Here is a 22,500-nt window from a genome sequence, read left to right as displayed (position 1 = left end):
TAACACTTTCCTGTGCAGTTAACTTTGCCTTTGGGTATAAGGAAAATCAGAAAGCGTGGTTTCAACTTGAGCAGCTGCTGTTTCACTTTGCACCAGTGATAGTTGCCACCTTGCAAAAACTTCAAAAGCTCTGATGGAAAAATTGAAAATCAAATTAGTTTCCTCGTCCTATTTGGGGAGTCCTTGCAAAGCTGACGCGAGGCCTAAACTCAGGGGTTCTGAATGTGGCTGAATTTAGCGGTGTTGAGATGCTGAGAATGACCATGCTCATGTTGTCCGGGTTATTGTCAGCCTTATGAAAACTGCGTATTGAGGGAAATATTTTCTCTGATTAAGAATATTCTTTAGAGCTTTAAGTCATCTGTAAATGTACTTAGTTCTCCTTGAATTTTTTGTATGTTTGTTTGTTTTTTGGAGGGGAGATTGTTGGTGTGTGTGGTTTGGGTTTTTGGGGGCTTTTTTGGTGTTTCCCCCCACCTCTTGAGAGCCTTTTCCTTTTGTTTTTTACCAATAGGTAATGTTCAAATATAGGACAGGTGAGCAGGAACCAGAACTGTTAGCCAGTCAATGCTGACTTCATGGTCTAGTAGACAATAGTGTTACATCAGATACCACTTGGAAAAGTTAAAAATGTATGCTAGTTTTTGGGGAAGAGGCATGAAAAAATTAGGATTAAGTTAGTATTGATCGTTGGCTTCAGAGTATGTTTTTGGTTAAAGCTTAGTGAGTTTTGGTGTAGTTTACGTGAAGACCATTGTTCCAATGAACTTATTCATGTATTTTCTAGATTGAATTAGATCAGCTGTATTCAAACCTGTAACTCGAGAGTGTGTGTAAATGAAGAAGTTAACCAATAGGTTTGCATCACTACAGGTGCCTCTGAATGCTCCTATGGAGTGCAGGGATTTAATCTGAGTTGTTCCACCTGAGATTTAAACTGAAATAAGCACAGGTTAGGCTAATCTGGTGTCATTGAGGAGTATAGACAAACTCTGACTACATTGTGTCGTCAGTGGTTTCTATTTCCTTTCTTCGATCTGCTATTTGCATTTGTATTGCTGCTGCTCTACTGAGAGACAACTCCTAACAACGCTGGGGTGAGGTACGGGTTGTGTTCTCCTTGGCCCTTGCTGAAAGAGTCCGTCATGAGGTACGTTCTGACCAGCCACAAGATCTAGGAGAGAACCCCAATAGGTATGTTCTCTGCAGTTTGCTTCTGAAAGCAGTGTGGGTTTTTGGAAGTTATTGAAGTTTTTTGGGTCTTGGAGTGACCATTTCAAACTTGGGTCTGAAGTGGCTTGTTTAAAATCATAATAGCAACTTGTGGCTTCTGCAGTTCCCATTCAAATAAAGACAGCAAGAGGACTCGTGTCTGTTAGAGAAACGAGAGCCAGGTGTATCTGCACAGTAAAATCATCATCTTTAATGTTGACAAACAGTAAACACGACAACATTTCAGTGAAAACGAGGGACAGTGTAGAACAGCGCAGCGTGCCAATGCTGGGAAATGGTGTTTAGATTGGTGTACATACAGTAAGCAAGGCCCTGAGTATCACAAGAGCTGGAATAACCTTTAGGCACTAATGCTTGTTTGAAAAATACACAGTATGCAGGACAACATTCATCTCTTAAGGCTTCATCATTGAATCTTCCAAAACTATGGGTCAATTCTGTTTTGTTATTTCCTTTAACTAGTGTAAATCAAATAACTTCAAATTGAGAAAGGAAATCCATTAATTAATGGCTTACAAAGCAGAGCCACAGGTGGATAATAGAATATTCTAACAGGAGTTACATAATGAAGCTTGACATAGTGCTTTCAAACTTCCTCCGTGAAGTATGTGAGTGATAGTGACGTTTCCTTGGCATTTGCTGTGTGACTAGGAAGGAAACTTCACTGTGTGTCAGTGAAACCACAATTCTTTGTGCCCCTGCTTGCGGGGCCGTTTGCAGAACCTGGTACAACGGTCTGTTGCCATAAAGTGTATCTTCAAACGAGATTAATTGGTTCTTTGCCGGCAGCAGAAGCCATCTAAGAGAACTCAAAATAAATACTATGTTGGAATTCACAGTTTACATGTAACAACACTGACCACATCGCTGCAGTGAGGACACCAGCACGCTCAGATAAACACCTTATTTCTATATTGCAGTAACAGTGCATCTATCACACACCACTAGTAGCTGAGTCACAGGAGTGTTTAGGTGAAGATTGCCTATGGAAAGAGACATAAGACAGAGCAAATGTGTTGAAAATATAAAGTATGTGCAAATGAGTATTTTCTGGTGAGAGGATTTAACTGCTTCAAACAGCTATTTGACCTTTGTTGTGCCAAAGCATTAAAACAATTTCTATAACTGGCAAAAGCAATCAAATTGCAGAGGCTTCTTTAATTTGTCATAAAATCCTGTCAAAGAAAGGTGAAAATTGTTTTAATTTGCTCTTATGAAAATCTTGGGGGGTGGTGAGGGCAAACCACAAGCTAAGCTGTTATTGAATGCCTCCCCGGGCCTTCTGCTCAGCTCAGTTTAAAACGCCTGTGATTGTTTTCCATTGATTTGTTGGTTTCCCATTAAGTCTGGCTGGCATTTCCAGCCCTGTGAGGAAACATTACAAATAAATACAGAGGAATGTAAATAGGAATCAAACAGGAAACAATTCTACTTATTGAAAAGGAAGCCTTTCTTTTGCTCTCTGAGACTCTGTTTTGAACAAATTGAGAGGCATAAAAGACATGACCAGTATCTCCATTGTCTTGTTCTATTAAATAAGCAAAACTGTGACGTGCATTTAACTTGGCACATCAGACAACGTGGTCCTAAGTGTGGCCACAGCTGGCACAAGCATTTGTACCAGATTTGGTGGTGTTCTGGCTGCAATAAGAGAGCCCCCAAATGCACAGTATTTTTAGAGATTCTACCCCTCCTCCATCAGTTTAAAATCCAATTAATTTGTGGCAATATGAATGTCTGTGCTGGCCTAGTGCGGGGTATCTGAACAGCCAGGACTAAGTGAGAAGTGGCTTGCTTTGTTTTTTCCCACAAAGACGATTGGTTTGTGTTCAAAGGAGGAGGTTTATTTTCCTCTCCTTGCCGTGTCCGCAGCAGCCCCAGAGAGCCCCTGGCTGACCTGGAGCCGTGCAGTGGGGCACCGCTGCGCTCTGGTCCTGCTGCTCAGCGAGAGCTTCCAGGTTAAGCATCAGGTCAGTTTTGCGGAGGGCAGAGCCTTGTGGAACCAGGAGGCCTGAAGTTTGTGACACCTGTGTGTATTCATCACAAGTACCACATAAATCCACTTTATTTGCCAATTAACTCCAAGCTGGCAGACACTGACTCTAGTTGCCGTTTTGTATGTTGTAACTGAGTAACACAAAAGCTATTTAAAGCCTAAACCCTGTAATCAATACATAGTGCTGGTGATACACTCAATGAAATTCTACATAAAAAGACATCTACTTCTATTCAGGTTAAACTCTACCATCATATCTGTCTGGGGAGACATTAAGAAGGGATTTTTGAGAGCAAAACTGTTTGCTACCCCAATTCTAAAGTGCAGTAGGTGCTTGTTAGTGAGTGCCGCTTGCAGGCTTTCCGCTGCCTGTAGAACTGCGTGAGCTTGTCTTTGGAGCGCAGCGTGCTGCACCGGCAGGCGTCTGCTTCCAGAAATACCATATCCCTACGGGTAACAGAAACAAACTGCAACACGGAAACTAGATACTAAGAATTCTCACAGTGAGGGTGGTCAGAGGGTTACGGGCTCCTCAGCTCCAGAGGTGCTCAAACATTAATATGACATTAATAATGTGGCGCTGCTAGAAGAGCATAAAAAAGTACTGAAAAAATTACTTGCTTCAGTGTTTTAACATTCAGCATGGTTAGAAGATGAAAGTGTTCAGAAACAAGTGTCAAGAACAACTGCTTTCTCTTTGGGAATGCCAGACAGCGCCATGGGATTACCGTGAGTGTGGGACTGAGGTAACCTGGAACGTTGGCTGCCAGAACGTTAATGAGCACTAGGACTGTTCTGCCTTCTTGGTCTCTCCTCACAGTTAATAGTACTTTGGTTGAACGCTTTTTGAGGTATGCACTGAATCTCTGTGCTGCAAACGGTGACATTAACAGCAGTCAGCACTGGCCTAGTCTTACTCCTTGGTTTAATCCTGGGGTCTAAATCTGGTAGTTCTCTTCAGAACGTTATTTTTCTGCATGTGTGAGGTGAGGTTAATGTGTGTCCCACTGCAAACCCCAGGAGGGTGTTTGTGTGGCCGCTGCAGCCCTGGGTGCAGAGCAGGGACCTGCCCAGGACTGTCCGGAGCCACGGGCCGGCTACAGGAGACACGTCTGTCTCCCTTATCTTGGAAAGAAAGACAAGGTGAACTAACCTTCAAAGTGCTAAAAATCTCCATAAAAGTTGTGTAAAAACTGTAAAAGTTGACATAGGAAAGCGTGTATTTTTCAGGTATTACCTCGGTTTGATTGTTAAGGTGGAGTGATTGCCTTGCTCGACGGGCTAAAAGCCCCATTTCTAAAATCCCGGAGGGTCTGACATCTGGTCTCACATGATCCACGCGTAAGGTTCTGCCAGCAGATGGGAGCGGGGGCTACGGCCTCTGCAGGAACCAGATCTCGTTGTGGCGGTTGGCAGCGGCCGGGTTGGTGTAGCCTGCGATGATGAACGTATCCTGCAAACATAACTCGGGGCTATCCAGAATTTCTGCCAACAGGTTTATTTCTCTCATTATAGAGTCTTCATTGGTGATTCCTCTGAAGCTCCTGTAACAACCAACTTCATATCAAGTTCTTTTTAAAATCCACAGTTTTTCCAGAGCCTAGAAACGCCTCCTTCTGAACTACTTAGTCATGTTTCACAGCTGATACCTGACTGTGATCTCAAATGGATAGCAGGTTCTTTTTAGCATTTGTAGTGAAATGCCAGGTGCTTTGGTCCCAGCTACACAGAACGGTCTGTGTTTTGAGATGCTGTTGGATCTCACATCTTTGGATCTCACATGCATTGCTTTCCCCAGGAGGCTGACAACCATTATTTCCTGAATGTCGCAGCCTCATAAAGCACATGGCTTTTAACAATTACCAAAATCCAGTCTTACTGTTTGTTAGCTTTTAGAACTTGATTTAAAAGAGGTAACATGCCCAAATAGAAAACAGCATGTTTTTACTAGAACAAAATGAGAGCGCTTCTCACCTGCTGTACACGATGGTAGAAGGCCATTCTTCAATGATGATGTCGGAGTCGAAGGGATGCGGCGGCTCATCCTGCAGCACCGGGGGCAGGTAGTACGCCACTGTCACCGACCGCGTCATCTCCGACTGCGACTCGTTCGTGTGGACTATGGTCACGATGGGCACGGTTATCCCCAGGTACAGTCCTGAGGAGACAGGCACCGCTCTCAGAACATACAAGAGCAGGTCTACACAGCGTGCTTGACGTCTGAATTAAGGCTGAATAATGTAACGTGAGTGCCACAGAGCATGAGGAGTTTTATTACTGGAAGGAATTCAGTAGGAAGTTCTAGAAAATGGGATTGTGCATTCCAGGTGGAAGCAGCATCATCTTATGCCTTGTAGTGTGTGTGTGTGTGTATCTCAGAAACCTACATGTGCAAATGTGTGTGCATGTCTAAAATGCAGTATTTGGTGAGCTCTCCTGTCTTCCCGTAGGACAAGGAGTTTGGCTTAACTTCTTTCTGTGTTTGTCCTGTAAACTGACCTAGTGTCATGTTTTAAATATTTGGGACCAGAGAATGCAGGCAAGAGAAGGGAGCTGCGTTGGGAGTTGGTTTGGGATTCGCTGTCACCAAGCACGCTGGGGTACTTTGCAATGCTATAGGAAAGGGGTGGCTGTTCTGCTGTGTGGGTCGCGGTGGTGACAAGGAACGGGAACTTCGCTCCTGTGCACACTTGGAAACCACGACTGTGCTGTTCTGGAGCCAAAGTTATTGTTAAACCATGTTACAGTATTAAAGGAATGGGGAAAGTGGGGAAAATACTCGATTAGGGAAAAGATTTAATGATCAATGTTTTTAGTTTCTTGAGAGATAAGGGTTGACTTGGTTACATGTGCTATTACAGAACAAAACGCTGGGCACTTTTTAGTCAACTGGAGAGTGGAAAAAGAAAGAGAACTGATGGCTGGAGGTTGAAACCAGATGAAATTGGGTTGGGAACTTAGGTGCACGTTTCGTGCAGGCACAAGCTATCAAAGACATGGTGGACTTGCCATTATTTTAAAGCATTTGGGTTAAACCTGGCTTATCTTTCTGGAAAGTATGCTTCAGGCGCACATTTCTGGTGTCCATTCAGACATGCTCAAGTTGAGTATCATGAACTAAAATGAAGGAGGCAAAACATTATGGTCTCTTTTGGTGTTACACTCTGAATAGGATCTTAGAACAGGTGATTTCAGCCCTGTCACTACAGTTGTGCAGCAGAAGCCTGTTTCATAGCGGAGAGCCTGCGAAATGGGCAGAGCCAGCTCCCCGCAGTGCTTGGGAAACGCTAATAAAAGCTAATAAAACTGTATCCCAATTAGCAGCAGCGAGTGCGTAAGTACAGTGGTTTGACTTGAACGTAGAATTGCGGTACCAATTACCTGAGGAATTCTGCTCACAAATGTACCTCATAAGCTTCATGAATCCAAGGCATATGCTCTGCTCATACTGTTTTTCTTTCATTTTTATACAAGCCCATTTGGCTTTTCCATACTGACGTTTTTCATAAAGGAGATCTCCAAGCTGCAAACACAGGAAGATAATAGTTTTCTAGTTTAAATTAATCACCCAAACAGATATAAGTCAAACAATATTTCAGTGCTTTACTCGTAGCATAGAGAAATCAGCTGCTGTAGGTGTGTGAGCAGAGAGCAGCGAGCATGAAGAGTGGATTTCAAGTCCCGGTGTCAGCTGTAGCTGAAGCACGTTCTGTTGAATTGTGAGTGCACACACGCTTCATTTCCAGCTCCAAGCTGGCGCATAATAAATCGGCACCCAGAGCAACGCAGCGTGTGCATCTCACCTGAGTACAGGACCGGTTGCCTGGTTTTCAGCTGCCACTGACATAATCTTGAAAGGAACATGTGGATTTTAATCCTTCCTCATATAACTCAAGAAGGGCCATGCTGCTTATTTTGGACCAAAATTTGTTTCAAATGGCTTTCAGATATTTTTCCTTTAAGGAACTGCAGTATTACACACTTAGTTGCAAATTACACTGAATAACCTTCTTTTTTAATCTGCAGTAATTACAGTAGCACTGAGAAATTGCTTTGAAACATTTAGTTACAACACAAAGAGTCAGGAGTCCCAGACTGCTCAGATGAAGTATACTCAACCAAATGGTGATGTTTATAAATCTGAATGGTATAGATCTACTTAAAAGGAATGCGACAAGAATTCTTCATACATGGTTAGTAAATATTTCTTGATTTGTCACGTATTTAAGCTCAGACACCTGTCTGCATGTTTCCTGACCTGTTAACGATCTGCTGGACGTCAGTTTCAGTTTTTCACTGCAGGATAAGTTGGGTTTGATAGGACAGGTTTGCAAAATGCCGCTTTGGTTGGTAATGACTCCTGATACAAAGGTCCAGCTTTGCTTTTAAATTCAGTTATTAATCTCTTCCAAGTATTCTCTGCTAAGGTTTTATTGACATGCTTGTGTAAAGAAGCAAATGCATTGATTTAAATGAAGAAAATAGGCATTTTATTTCAAATGCCAAACCATGAGGGGTTTTGTTAAATTAATTCTAAAATGTCAAAGACTGTAATTCCTGGTCGTCTTCTGACTTTCCTGGTAGTTTCTACTTTACAAAAAGAAAAACTCACGCATGCAAAACCAGTGAGATGTTAAAAGTGAAATGCAGCTATCCAATTACAATGTTCTGCACTCCCGATGCTGAATGGTGAAACGGTTAAAATGGTTGTGTAAAGCAGCACGTTTGCACCGGGGGAGCGGTACCTTCTCCTTGCGCTGGATGAGGGTGAAGGGGATGCTCTGTCTCTCCTGGGGGCTGTTGTTCCTGGTCAGCTGCTGGATGGGCTCGGCCATGTCTGCAAGCAGAGAACACAGTGATGCTCGGAGCTGGAGGAACCACAATGAAATGGGGCTCGTTCTGCTGTCCCTCAGCTGAACCTCAGGGGCCTGGTGTTGGTGACAAGGGTAGGCAGGAGGAAAGTGTCCTCTTAAGTCAAAGAAATAGGAGATAAGGAAACTTAAAATTGCTTCGTGTGTACTTCACTGAAGAACTGTACCTTAATTGCTTTGTGTGTACTTCACTGAAGAACTGTACCTTAGAAAGATGTTTGTTTAACAAAGAAATTAGAACAGATTTGCGTTAACAGAATTGCTTTCTGCCACATGGTAGTTTTATACATGCACTGTCTGGTTAGATACCAGGTACATTAGAGGAAAGCTTTTATTTCAGTTTGGAAGGGGCAGAAGGCTGTTGATTTAGAGTGAATAGTAACTCTGCAGCAGAACTGAAATGTAACTTAAATAGTGGTGTGAGTAGCGCAAAGCAAGTTTTGGTGTTTGTCAGGTTCCATCGCACCTGCCAGAAACAGATAAGGGCGGTGCGATGTTCTCGAATGGCTGTAGTCCCCACGAAACATTGGTAAAGATGACATGAACATAACAGCTGTATTTGGTGAACGGGGCACTGTGCGGTTTGCCCTTTAATTAATTGTCAGACTTCCCAGTCGAGCTCAAATGGATAGAAAGAGCAAATATATTTTAGTTGCATACCTAATACTAGCATATTCTAGTACCTCTGTTCTCCCACAAGATTGTAACTTAAATATGGCTGGATTAGGTGTATTTGCAGCTATGGTCGCATTGACATCACTTATAGCTGCAGTTCATAAATAAAGTTGATGCCTAACAAACAGGCTTGGAAACTCTGGCTGTGATGTTAGCCTTAGGAATGGGAACAGAGTGGAAAGCTAGGCCCTTGCCTTGCAAAGCCGAAGAAATGTAGGCGTTTGTGTACTTTGACAGGATTAGAAACTTAGTTTTTCTGTATGGCGTTTGAAAGCCTGGACGTGAATTTCTGCTATGCTGCCTCGTGGTGTCAGTCAGACGTGCCAGAAAAGGACCGAAGCTTCACCTGGACCATCAGCCCTTCCCTTGGGTGTTTTCAGTGCCTCAGTACCTTGAGTGGCAAAGGCAGGAGGCCTGAGGTGCGGGAGAATTAGCTTGGCCTGGGTCACTTGGTAAATCTGTAGCTGAGCTACAAACCTACATCTCCGGGCATCCAGTGCAGGGGGTTTAGCTCTAAGACTATTTGGAACAGTATGATCCTTTTAATGAAGGGGAGAAGGCTACAGTTTAGTTAGTTTTAAACATTAAAAAAAAAAAACAACAAACAAAAAAACCCAAAAAACACATAATTGGGAAGGATTAAAAATGTAAGCAATAACCGACATAAAATGTATGTCTGTGGAGGCTGCAGAAAAATAAAAGCAGATCAGACCTCAGCAGGGAATTTTTCCATAGAGTACTCAAGAATTAGGAAACACTTTAGGACTCTAGAATTGTTAACTCTGTTTTTTTATTCCTTCCTTTCTTTCCATCCTTATTAATGCATGGGGAAGAAGTTACAACTAATTAAGTTGTTTCAGGAGTCTTATTCTTCAGTTCATGAATCCATGTCTGCCAGGCATGACAGTATAATATATGTTATAAATATCTTAACATGGCCAATACTTAGATTATACTGCCCAAAAGCAAGGGAGTTGCTTCATGCATTGTCTGTCAGTCCAGGCTTGCACACCTGAACACCGGTGTGACAAAACAAGGCGAGATGGGTTGCAGCAGCGTGGCTGGGTAAGGCTTGGCTTGGTGACAGTTCAGCATCGTTATTACAGTTGCTGCTATAGGTAGGTATTGTGAAAGAGGCAAATCTTTTCAAAGACATTTAGATAAGGCACATTTGACAAGACTTGTGCATAGCAGCGAGGTTGAGCAGTATTTAAATTGCTGTGTGTCTCAATTTGTGCCTGAGACCTGCTGGGAGTGCCAGTGGGGTGGGATGGACCTGTGAGCTCTGCCCTGCCATAGCGCACATGGTGACTCCAGAGCACCGGTGCTGGGAACCAGCGCCTGCATGCAACGCGCCCTGGGAGAGCAGCACCTCGGGAGCGCGCTTGCTAGAGGATGCTCTTATATTGGAATTAGATTTGAGGAATTTAAAAGTAGCTGCTGTAGCATATTTTCTGTGTCTACTGGGAGTAGATAAAATGGAGTTCTCAAGCCAAGAAAGTTAGATTATACCTTCCTGCACTTTTAATTTTCTTTTCTCTTTTTGTCGCAATGTTTGGCATAGACCAGCTGGTCCATAGGATTAAGATCTCGTTAACAGTGGTAAATTGGCGTGCACAGACACCAGGCTGGCAGTCAGGAGTCAGCCAAGTGAAGCTCCGGTATGTTCTGATGAGGTGATGTCTGAGAGCAGCTGCTGGCCGGCGCACAGCAGTCCAGAGGGTGACCTGCCCCCCGTGGCCGGGCGGGCTCCTCCTCCCAGAGTCCCTGCCATTCCTCCCCATGCTCCCCGAGGCTCCAGAGCACTTAGGCTGACTGGATAGTAGCCACAGATATTAACGGTTGAGTTGGTCTTTGAATGTGAACCAATCTGGCCAACTCTTAGGCTGCTCTGGCTGAGATGTGGTCTGTGAGACAGCCCTGGACAGCACCTGGAGAAAACTCTCTTATTTAGATTTTTGTAACATTTGCTTAGCATTGCAAAGTAAACCTTTTGTAATACAGTAACTAAACTGTGGCAAAATACTACTTTGGACATATTTCCTAGGCTTAATATCCTGCCTAATAAATCTTGGCGAAAGAGGGCATTGAAATTCCCGCGTATCGGAGTACCAGGTAATTTCATGGGAAGGGATCTTGTTTTCTGCTGCACAAAGCTACTGTTGAGGCTCTTGGGAAGATAAGATGAGACTCCTAGGTGTGACTGGAAAAGGAGCTTGTGCCCTTTGCTGCGCTGGAACGTTTTGCAATGCCAGTTTTGTTTTGGTAGTGTCCAGTGCTGTGGTGTTTAAGGCTTTGCTGCCGGCCATCCTCTTAAAGGGGATTTATGTGAACAGTGGCGATACTCACAATATCTGCAGATGGGCTAAAGTTTCTGAATCAGCTGTCTATGTTACTCTCTGCTGCTTGTTATGAGTTGCCTGACTTGTTACAGTGTTTCAAATTCTTGAGTCTTTCTCAAAAGGGAAAGTAAACAATTTCTTCATGCTATAAGCCCGGGAGGCATGCTGTCAAATTCCATCTTTCACTTGTTTACCCCGTGCCATCCTTCACCCGTCTTTCTCTAAAGAACTAACCTGTTGAATAGCTACAGCAAGGGGAGATTCTTAAGACAAATGCTTTCACAGGTAGTGAAATTTAATATTAAGACGGAAAACTCGAATCAGTCCTTTCTAGTGTAAACAGGTCAATCCGCTACTACTACAGCTGCTTCCCTAAGTTGGAAAAACCTTGTGAATCGCCCTGTGTGAAGCTTTAGCTCGGAGTGTGTGCCACAAGTGTTCACTGCGATACCCCTTGCTGTGCCCCCACGGGGACAGCCGGCCTGGGGTGCGGGGGCACCGGGCTCCTCCCGGCCCGTCCCCCCTGTCCCGAAGGGCCAGCTGGTGAGCCCCCGGGCGGGCTCTCCCGAGGGGAGCGGTTTGCAGATGCCAGCCCGTCGCCGTGGCACCGCTCCGGTCCCCGCGGGGAGCCCGTCACCAGCAGCGGTACCGCGCACGGGGCTGCCGAGAGGGACCCCCTGCCGCCGAAGGGCAGGAATAACCGGGAAGGTTACGGGACCGGCCGGTAAGCTCGGAAATACCGCCTCCCTAATCCCCCAAGCCCAGCGAGCTGCTGTGGGCGAAAGCGGCTTAGCCCGGGCCGAGCGCTGCCGCCCGCGGTCCCGCCGGCTCTTACCCCGGGGCACGTCCACCTGGTGCCCCCTGCCCACGCTCTGCCAGTAGCTCAGCAGCCGCTCCTGCTCCTCGTCCTCCATGCGCTCGGCCTCCTCCTCCAGGCTGCTGCCGTTGCTGTGGTACGCGGAGTCCGGGCTCTCCTCCGGCATCCCGTCCAGGTCCTCCAGTGTGATCATGGCCGAGCCGCCCGTCTCCGCGCCGCTCATGCGGCAGCCGCCCGTCTCCATCGCGCCGAGCTGAGCCGAGCCGAGCCGGGGAGCGGGCTGGAAGCGCTGCCGCCGCCGCGCCGCTTTATCAAGGGCTTGCCCGGCCCAGGGATTGAGGGCGGGGGGGCGAGCGCTGGCACACGCGGGGGCGGCCCCCGCCTCTGCCTGCCCGCGCCGGGGCAGGGCCGGGAGGGAGGAGAGACGGGCCCGCTCCGCGCTTTCCCGTGCGCCCCGCTGCGCGCTCCCACCGCTCCAACCGCTCCCACCTGCGCCCCGCTCCCTCCCAAACCCCGCTCCGCGCTCCCTGACCCCCGCTCCCCGCCCTGCGCCCCGCTCCCTCCCAAACCCCGCTCCGTGCTCCCTGACCCCCACTCCTCCTGCGCCGTCCGCGGCAGACCCGGCAAGGCACCCTGCTCACTCCGCTAGCAATTGGGATGCTCTGTAGCTTCACCCGGGGCTGTAGGATCCAAACAGTATAGATCTTAAAGGAATTTATGTTTCGTATGTTTTTTTTTCTCTATTAACTCACATTCTCTTTCCTGCCTGTTCTCTACATTTTTTTCCCCATGTCCTGTTAGTCCTTCTTTATTGTAACTTCTTTTACATTTTCAAACCATGGTTGACAGACAGATCTTTCTTTTATTCAGGAGTCACTCCGAACTGGCTCAGGTGAGGAGTGCAAAAGCTCTGGGTCACTTTGTCATTGAAAAGTCCAGTGTAGGTAGTTGGCAGCTGCCTAATTTGCCGTTGCCCAGGCAAGCTTTCCTGAGGAAGAGGTCAGGGATGGCCATGACAATTAAAGCAGAATCTGAATTGGTGGTCTGTGTGGAGCATGTGGTTCTTTTTGTAGTCGTCTTTCGTTCCAGCTTTAAATTTGACGTGAACTAAGTGGTTTGTTCGGTGTTTTTTTTTTGCACAGGCAGGAAAGGGGAACCTGTGGACTTTCAGAATTTTGGAGTAATAGGAAAATAGTCCTGTGCCGTGCACTGTTGAGACACGTGCTGGAGACCAAAGGCTGGGGATATAACTGTTGGCTGTGATGGGTGTGATGTGATGCTTCATCTCCCACCCCCCGTTTTGCCTATTTTTAGGTTTCTGATCATGCTCAGCTTTGGTTTCCCAGTCCCAGGGGCTGCTCTTGTGTGACAATGAAGTATTAATTGCCTTAGAAGCCAGAGGTGCGCAGGTCCTGGCGATGCAGTGACGCTCCAGACTGAAGCCCTGCTGCTCCTATCGCCCCTTCTGCCAGCCCCAGCTGACCAGCCAAGCACTGCTGTTTGGTGCCGAGCTGCAAAGGGAGGAGCAGGGGCCAGCGGGAGAGTCCTGAGAGATCTGTTCTTTCCCGGGATCGTAGCATGCAGGGTTTTGCAGAGGGGTGGAAGGCAGCGGCTGCAGTCAGTGGAGCAGGCGGTTCCAGCGTGGGGACGTTTGGCCTCAGCCGTGGGCAGCGTCAGCACCACGGGCTCTGCTCCATCTCCAGCTCACCCACAAGGCAAATCCTCGACAGGTGCTGCAGATGATGTTTGCTGAAGTGTTTGGTTGTCTGATGGTTTGATTTCTTGCTGCCTTGAGCACAGACTCACAAGCTGCATTGCAAACATGCTGAGGTGGACGGTATTTTCTGGCAGTTACCTGATTTTTACTTGTTAGAACTTGCTTTTTGCGGCAACTACATTACTGTGAGTAGGTACCTTGAAGTAAAGCACAACGTGAATTGCTCCACATCACAACTAGTGTCTAATTACACTTAGTGCAGTGCAAATGCTGAGTTTGGTTTTGAGGGTAAGGAATTTTCAATGTAATTTTGGCAGCTGGATTATTGCTACCCAGCGAGGGCATCCTGGCTCTTGCAGGAAACCCTTGTTCTGGAGGTGACTTTGAGGCAATGGGCAGAAGCTCTTCCTCCGCCTATCCTGCGTAAATAATTCTGACAGTTTCTCACAGAAAACAGTCACAACTCTTTTGTTCAGCCATTACTAATGATAATGAGTAGTTGCTTAGGTGCAATGATTTCTATTTAGAGGATTGATAGGCATCGTTGCTGGGGATGGGGAAAAAACCAACCAAAACAACAACAAAACCAAACAAAACACAAACCAAAACTACACAACAAATAAAAAACTAGAGACATTGTCTAAAATCACAGCTAAATTTCTCTATTTGTGAGAAATGCCGGTGGGTATTGACCATTACCTGCGAGAAAGAGACAGGTAGGAGTTTAAGGTCCTGCTTTAAAGATCCACCTGCACAAATCCCTGTGTGTGGTTTATTGTGGTCTGCTCAGTAATGACACCCGAAGCGCTACATCTGGGGAGCTGTGAGGATGCGCCAGGTCTGGGTGCTGCTGCCAGCCGAGGTAACAGGCACTGGTTGTCGATAGAGCTGAACAAAGCTGGATTTTGTTGTATGTGGGGTTTTCCCCCAGCTCATTAACTTGGTGTACGGGTGCTGGCTAATCAATAGCCACTCTTGAGATCAATGGGTTTGGTAGCGCTGTATTCCGGGTGTTTCCTGACAAGTTGTATCTTGGAATATAAAAGACAAACAAATATTCAGCCTTGCAAATGGAGGACATGAAATGCCCTCAGTAGGTGCTGCTTTCTGCCCCGTGGCAAAGGGGTGCCGTTTACTCTCACCGAATGGCAGACTGATATGGAAAAGCCACTTGTTTCTTATCACTTCTCGGTGAAATTAATGGCAAAGTAAAAACTGTAGGCTTTTTTTTTTTTTTTTGTAACTTCTAAGAAATGAAAAATGCTGTAACAGGAGAAAACCAAGATATTATAAAAGGACAAACTCTTGTATCTTTCTTACGAGTAGCAACTTCAATATGTAAGAGATCCCTGGGGAGACTGTCAAGTGTCTGAATGAGTTAATGTAGACTTGACAACAGGACTTTGAGAGGTGCCGAGATCGTTACTGGGTTGAGCAGTATTGGCTTTGGACAATTATAAGATCAACCTAAAAACACTGTCCCCCGCTGGGTCCCTGTTGCTTTAGTTTCATTATTGGAACGGTAAGAAAATGTCAGTAGAAAGCTTACACAACATAGCACTTTTCTGCCTCTTGTGTAGAGTTTGTTTGCCATGACTTGGAAGTTTTACAGGGAGAATAGCCAGAACTGAGCACCGATTGTGGCTCCAGATGCCGTTCCCAGTGCCTTCCCTGTCATAACCCCATGCTTTTTTCTACTAATTGTCCTCTTTTGTGTCTTTGAGGTGCTATACTATGGTTTGAGAGGCTTCATCAGATGTTCCAATAAACTCTTTTTGCTCTCAGGTGTTGTGTGAGCCTGGGAAGTTTCTCTCCCGTCAGCGCAGGTGTTTGTGAGCGGCCCTGGCTCCGGTGCCGCTGTCACCGGGACCCGGATGGAGGCTCAGGGCTGCCTCAGCCTGGGCTCCCCGCGGGCAGACACCGAACGCGGATGTGGCTTCCAGGAGCACTTGGTCATTGCACTCACACTTGCCGAGGCAGCACACTTCGTGAAGCCCAAACCTTTCTAGTGTGTCCTAAACCCAAGCAATGAACGCTCTAGATCTGCACTGAACCTTTACCCGGAGCTGCGCAAGGCCCTGGGTGCTCTCGTGCTTCCTGCAGAATCTGTTTGCTGTCCCCTGGACACTGTGATCACAGTTCAGTTGTGAAGGGTTGTGATAAGTCCACCTCTGGAGCTGCCTTTCCAGCGGTGGGTGGTGGGCTCAGAGCCTGCAGGAGCTCTCCTCTTTCTCTTTCTTCTCTTGCTTTTCCCCCTTTGTTGAACACTTGGCGATCTGGAGCGGAGAGCAGTGCTGGTGTGTGCTGTGTGACCGCATCGAACCCCTGGGTTTGGTCCCCACTCCGGTTTGCTGGTCCTGGTTGAGCAGGCTGGGGTGTCAGTGGGACTTATGTGCTTTCTCCCAAACCCATCTTCTCCGCTCTGAAAGAAATGCAATGCAGTTACAGTGTTTATGCGTGGGAGATTTCTTGTTTTTCTTCGTAAAGAGTACTTGCAAATCTGCAGTAAAATAATTAGGCGTTGGCGTTTGTTTACAGCCTTTGTTACTGTGCCAAGAGAAAACAGATTAATAGCAGTTTTTGGTGCGAACAGCTGGAACAGCCAGCGCTCTTGGCCGTGCCAGCTCTGCTTGTAGCACACGCCGTCCCCAGCTAACGTGGGAGCTCCTGACACACGTCCTGAGCCAAGCTCGGGGACAAGCTCCAAACAGACAGCGTCGTTTGCTGCCCAGGATCCCCCGTTCAGCAGAGCCCTGCGTGTGCTCGGCAAGTTCAGTGCCGTGTGGGTTGTCCTCTCTATACTGGTCATAAATCTGTCAGCTTTTTGAACTCCATTTACTGAGCTAGAAAAAACCCATAAGTCATAGTAAGCAATTAATTTGAATTGATTCTACAGTTCTGTTTTTAAATGGGTAACATAACACTTAAATGTTTTGGAAAGATGGAGGCGACTTTCCAGAAATATTATCTTTTTAATTAAAAATAGAGGTACGGACGAGATAAATGTAATTGCTGGGAGTAGGGCTGGTTTCTCTATCTCTCCTAAGTAGGTTATGTTTACTGTTCCTTGTTAGTTTGGAAGCTCCAGGTGACTGGATCCTGCTGTCTCTCCTAAGAGTCTTCCTCGCTTTGTTTTGCAGATGATTAAATCAGACGGGGTGTACATTGGGCACACAGTGACAGTGTCATTTTCTTACATCTTATAAACTAGGTCAAGGGATGAAACATAAGAGTACACGTAACTGAAATTTCTTTTTAAAAGCAGCTGTGCAACAAGTCTAGGAAATAGAAAGCAGTGCTGAAATACTGTGCTTCTGTGGGCATCGCTTTTTAATGAAAACGTTCTTTTCTAGAGAAGCACATTTGTGTTCAGAGGCTGGCTCCATTTCCACTCCTTGAGACACGGTTTGAGCTGCATCTTCAGCATTCCCAGTGTCCTCCTGTCCAGCTGGTCAGGGTTTGGTGGGAGGGTGGGATGCAGCAGGGCATTCAGAATTGAGCCTGGATGTGCTGGATGTGCTTTTGCGCTGGCTCCAGCGCGCTGTGGGATGGACCTGGGGCAGCCTGGAACCCCCCAGTTTCCTTTCACCCTTCCCAAGTTCTCCCTGTGCTTTTGAGTCTTTGGGGAGTTAACGCTGCTGGATCTGACGGGGACAATTATTCCCACCCTTTTCTTAGAATTTGCCACTTAGTGCCACAAGGCACTGCACACGGGGGATACCCAACTGTAAAAGAATCCAGGCAGAGAGGAGTTAAACTAACCTGCCTCTGCATTGATGTGGTATAAGTAGAGTGTGGTTTTAATAATACTCTTGCAGCCTAACAGATTCTAAAAACCCAGCACACACTAAGTGTAGTATTGTTACTTAGTGTGTAACATGCATCGCACTTTACAGTCAACTTTCTTTCCCTGTTAGGGCATTTTATCTTTGCAAGCTGAAGACCTAATTAGATCAGCATTGTTTGAGGCCTGAAAGTTAGACCTGGTTTTATTGATTCAGTTGGACTCAGTTTTCAGTGGGCTAAAAGAAAAGCAATAAAGGGGTTAGGCCTTTGTTATGCTATGGGTGTTCAGATGCCCAGCAAAGCTGGGAAGTGCTGTGTGTCCGTGGCTCTCGGAGCCGGCTGCTGCCAGCCCAGCCCAGCCCAGCCCAGCCCAGCCTGCCATCGGAGAAGCCCCTCGTTGCGCACTGAGATGTTTTGTGCCACCAGCCAAGTGGGCCAGCAACTCGTAAGTAATTTTGGTAGGACAAATCTGATTACTCCAATTATTACAGAGTTAGCACTCATGCACAACTAAGTCTATGAAAAAACTCCTGACCACCTAAGGCTGAGAAACAAGGAGGAAAAACAGGATTAGGATGAATTAGTGCAGGTCAGTTCCCTTGTTCCACCCATGTGGAAAGCAGGTACATGTGATGGATCAAAACAAGTTGCCTGTTGGCACGGCTACTGAAAGAAGCGGGGCACTCCAAACCTTCCAACCTGTTGGCCCCTCGTCCGCCTGCCTTAACCGAGACTGCTCCAAGGTGAACACGAGTCTTCCTGAGCCCCAACCACCGCTGAATCCAGGTTATCAGTCAGAGGGAGCCGCAGCACCAGCTCGGTGCCTGTCCACTCTGCCAGCACTCTGCACGGGGTGCTTGCACTTCTCAGTTATCTGGTGGATATTGAGTTATCCTGGGGGCAGGAGGGTGTTCATCTATAGGATGGAGGGCACAAATCCTTATGGAACTAAGTTGTGATAGTTCTACTGATCTTAGGAGAAAATAAGTTTGCCTAGAAACATGCTGATAACAGAGAACCTCATGGTGAGGCAGAGCAGCAGGTGGGCATCCGGTACAGCAAATGCACAAATCAATACAGCTTGGTTTGAAAAATCCAGTGTTTCAAATAAAATAGATGAGCTACGTGTGTTCTGTCGTGTAAGATCTGTAAAAACATACACTTCCACGTCTCTTATATACTCCTGTGCTTTGTTTGCAGGTGCTAGAAACGTTTGCTGGACGCCTGATTAAAATAGGAGTTTTAGCAAGACGGGATATTCCCAGCCTTACAAAGTACCAGATAATTCTAGCAAGAGATCAATATAGGAAAAACCCTTCTTCACAAAATATGGTAAATGTCTTCATTTGTTCCACATTGTTAAAGTAGCGAATAGATAGTAATACTCCATAGTGTACAAAGTTTCCTGCTGCATTTTTAGTTACTTTCCTTTTTAGCATTCTGTTTCCAGCCCCAGAACAAACCAGGCTTACTCGTGCCACATTTCTCGATGCTAATGTGGGAAAGTTAAGGATAAGATGAAGAACTCCATTTCCAAACTGAAATTGCCTTGAGAACTTAGGCTGTAATTACTGAGTGCCGAGTTCACCCTTTCCCCTCAGAACTGCATTACTGCCTCTATTTTCTATAAATTGTCATGGAGAGGCCAAATTTTGCAAACTGAAAAAAGACAATTACCTTAAAAAAGAAAGCCTGGGTACCTTACAAAGAGCATTGGGCAATAAACTTCCCAGCAGGCAAGACGGCTGTCCTGATGGACATTTTGTAGCCTGGGTAGCCAAACGCTGTCAGGATTGGAGTGTGGCTGCATCGGGGAGTGACGAGCTGATCTGGGAGACGAATGCAGGTATTTGGAGGAGGGAAACAGGTCAGCTTCATTGATCGTGAGGTTTTGACAGATGACTCACTGTGCATCAGTTGGCGCTTTGGCTCTGTTTCTCACACGTCAGTCTTACTTTGTCGTCAGGATTGCGCTGTAATTCCTGCTGCTTGTTGACTTCCTAATTGTAATGATGGACCTGCTCTGTTTTCACAGGGAATGCATCAAGGCATCATTGAAGGAGACTTTGCGCTTTGTATCAGTTTATATCATGGTTATGAGCTGCTGCTGCAAATGGGCTTACGGTCATTATATATCTACCTTTGCGGAATTATGGATGGATCAAAAGGTGAAATGTCTTCAGAAACATCCTTCTTCTGTCTCCTCTCCTCGTCCAGTTCACCTCATCTCTATGGCTAGATCTGCACAAGACAGCTTATAGAATGGATGGGTTCAAATAAAGTTGGTATTTTGTCCCACTTCATCGCTCCTGGAAACAGGTTAAAGACAGAGTGTATTTGGGAAAGCCAATGTGTTTATATGGCAGCAGCTCGCAAAAAACCCAAAGCACAAACAGCACCCAGAGCCAGTGGGAGTAACATCTTTGGAGAGACAGAGAATAGCCATCATCAGTTTAAAGTGAGAAACCGCTTGGTCTTGTAAAGCATTCTTCCCCTATAGCAAAACTCACATGCGTGTGACTATTAAGTGGTTTAGCCAGGTTGCAGATGTGTCCCCATCACATTAGAATTTCTCTCCCAGCTGTGCAACATCTGCCACGCTTACCAGGCGAGGTAGAAAGTTGTTTTCTCTTCTGGCCTCAGTTTATGTTCCTAATTCTGTCGGTGGCTGCTGTGAGCCTTTGGCAGCTCTCCGCAGTCCTTGTGAGGGCTGTGGGGCTGCCGGTGCTGTCCGGCAGGCCCGGTTTGGCACTGCCGTCTCTGGGGGGGGATTTCCACCTGGCAGTGTCAGCGCAAGAGCGGGCGGGAAGGTTCTGGCTGCCCCGTTGCCCACAGTGTAGCCCACGGTGTAGCTTGGGGCTCTTGCTGCAGTTGGGTTTGCCCTCTGCTGTGTAACTGTGTGCTGACTTACAAAAGCTACTTTGCCCGCAGCACTTCTTCATTAATATGGCACTGCCTTTCCTAGGTGTGAGCCAAAAGCGTACAGTGCTTGCTTCACATTATCGAATAGCTATAGGATGTATTTTATAGAAGGCATGTGCTAACAATTTCTCATTAATCTCACGCTTTTGACATTTTTACAATTCATGACTTTCACGCCATTTCTGATGGTATAGTGCTGCTGTTCGACCTGGCACAGGAGGACATTCCGTGTATTTCAGAGCTGCTCAGATCCCTTAAATCCCTGTCTGCTATTGAGAGATGACTGATGGAAAATAGTTCTAGTATTATAAATAAGTCTTCTTGCTGCTGTTCTGCTAAGACTGGTTTCTGGTTTGAGCAGAACAAAATTCTTTTCCACATTGATATAAAATAATTCAAGAAACTTCTTAATTTTATCTTTTAGTCTGGGTTCCCTTCTCTTTGAGTGACTGGCAGCGTTTCCTACAATCACAGCAGGGGCTGGGTTGGAGGGACCTTCCCAGCCCATCCAGTCCCACCCCTGCCATGAGCAGAGATGTTGATGCCAAACAGTGCTTGTCACAGTTTCTAAAGCCAACATGTGTCTTTTTGCTCTTGAAGGGAGCCTGCTGCTTCTGAGGAAGCTTGTCTTTGGGGTAGCAGAAATGGGATTCACTCCAGAAGGTAAATACTAAGCTATTTCTACTTTTTACCAAGGGCTGACCCGCGCGAAGAACGAGCTTGGTCGGAACGAGGACTTCGTGAAGCTGTATCAGCAGCTCACAGCCATGTTTGCTGATGCATCTCAGGCTTTAGCAAATGGGAACGTTTACAAAACAGGTCAGTATTTCCCTTCCAGGGACTGAATATTTCCTTTCTGTTTAAATACCTCTGCATAGTTTGTAGATGCAGGAAGCTGCTTGTTGTGATGCTCTTGACTGGTATCATTGACTCAGATTGTTTCCCTAGGTCCTTATCTGTCTCCTTTCTCTCCGTGGTTTTAGGTACCTCCAAACAAGTTTTCTATGGGTGAAGTTTTTAATTCCATTTAAAATGAAATGTTAAATTATTACTGTTTGACTAGATGTCTTTTACAGTGTGACTGTAACAAAAGTAACAACCCTTTCTCAAACGCTGGGTTTAACAAATGAGCTTCCATAAGTAGCTGACTGATTTGTTGAGGCGAATGCAATTAGAACCAGTGTCAGGGATTTGTGTGTCCGACTCAGAGAATTATAATGGGAGGAAATGCAGTTTACTAACCCTTCATACTACTTGCAGGTTTCCTTATATCTTTGATTTATTTCCTTTTCAGTGTCTGAAAATAAAAAGGAATTTATCTACGGTCATCCAAAACTAAGGAAATTGGAGGAAATTGTAGTAAAGCACTTCACATCCTGGAAAAAGGGATGTTCTGGTAGGTACCAACAACTCAAAGGAACAGTATCCGAACAGCTGAACCTGTGGATCCGAACAAGCAATATCCTACTGATGTAGTTCCTAAGCCGTTCAAGTGCTTTTTTGTTTTCCGTGTTTGTGTATCTCTGTGTGGAGAAGTCCTCTTCAGAAGAACTACGCCATAACATTTCTTTAAGAACAGTTAAAAACGCTGGTGCACTCATTGCTGGTGATGCTCCCGGTGGCAGATGTGCTCTGGAATCCCTCTCTTGGCGCAGTGCTGCCGTTCCCTCCTGCAAAGTTGGATGCAACAGGGTTGTGGAACGTCAGGATCACAGTTCTGATATCCAGCCTCTTGCTAAGCATGACAAACCTTAATTACCGTCGTCTTTCTCTCATTCTTCTTCATCCTGACCGAAAGGGAAAACAAAATCATGTCAGACAGTAGCCTGAGATTACGAAGCAGAATATTCCGAGTCAGTCAGATACTGCTGCTTTTAGGAAGTTTCAGCTTCTCGATCCAGTTGTTGCTTTTGGAAGGGTGACATCAGTAACGGTATTTTTTTGCAACTTCTGTTTTTTTGTCTGTGTGTATTTGGATCGTGGTGCTCTGTGAGCTCTGATAGTTTCTGATCTGCCCTTCTGTTTTGGTTGCTTTTTGTTTTATTTCTGTCTCAGGAGCTGGTTTGTCAGAGTGCACTTTAAAGGGCTGCTGCTTTCTAGTAGGCAACTTTGTTTCCTCATTTCAGATTCTGTTCATTTGT

At 46.0% G+C, this 22,500-nt stretch overlaps 2 protein-coding genes across 3 annotated transcripts in view; one reads left to right on the top strand and one right to left on the bottom strand.

Moving 5' to 3' along the window:
• Positions 1-22,500, top strand: part of FANCM (FA complementation group M) — a 62,459-nt gene that overhangs the window by 4,314 nt on the left and 35,645 nt on the right. For both annotated transcript variants that reach the window (XM_065838726.2, XM_071809841.1), the window contains exons 5-8: positions 18,638-18,769; positions 19,473-19,605; positions 21,056-21,178; positions 21,654-21,755. In XM_065838726.2, coding sequence (XP_065694798.1) covers positions 18,638-18,769; positions 19,473-19,605; positions 21,056-21,178; positions 21,654-21,755 — 490 coding nt within the window. The remainder of the gene's footprint in view (positions 1-18,637; positions 18,770-19,472; positions 19,606-21,055; positions 21,179-21,653; positions 21,756-22,500) is intronic.
• On the bottom strand, positions 1,398-12,258 carry LOC136102006 (heme-binding protein 2-like). The gene is made up of 5 exons (XM_065838728.2): positions 11,953-12,258; positions 7,975-8,066; positions 6,611-6,752; positions 5,204-5,387; positions 1,398-4,773 (listed from the first exon to the last, which is right to left on the bottom strand). Exons 1-5 carry the CDS (start codon positions 12,176-12,178, stop codon positions 4,602-4,604), a joined length of 816 nt encoding a protein of 271 aa, XP_065694800.1. The 5' UTR covers positions 12,179-12,258; the 3' UTR covers positions 1,398-4,601.

Source organism: Patagioenas fasciata, chromosome 5, assembly GCF_037038585.1.
Source record: "Patagioenas fasciata isolate bPatFas1 chromosome 5, bPatFas1.hap1, whole genome shotgun sequence".
NCBI classification, from domain to species: domain Eukaryota; kingdom Metazoa; phylum Chordata; class Aves; order Columbiformes; family Columbidae; genus Patagioenas; species Patagioenas fasciata.
This window is presented reverse-complemented; position numbering and strand designations above follow the sequence as displayed.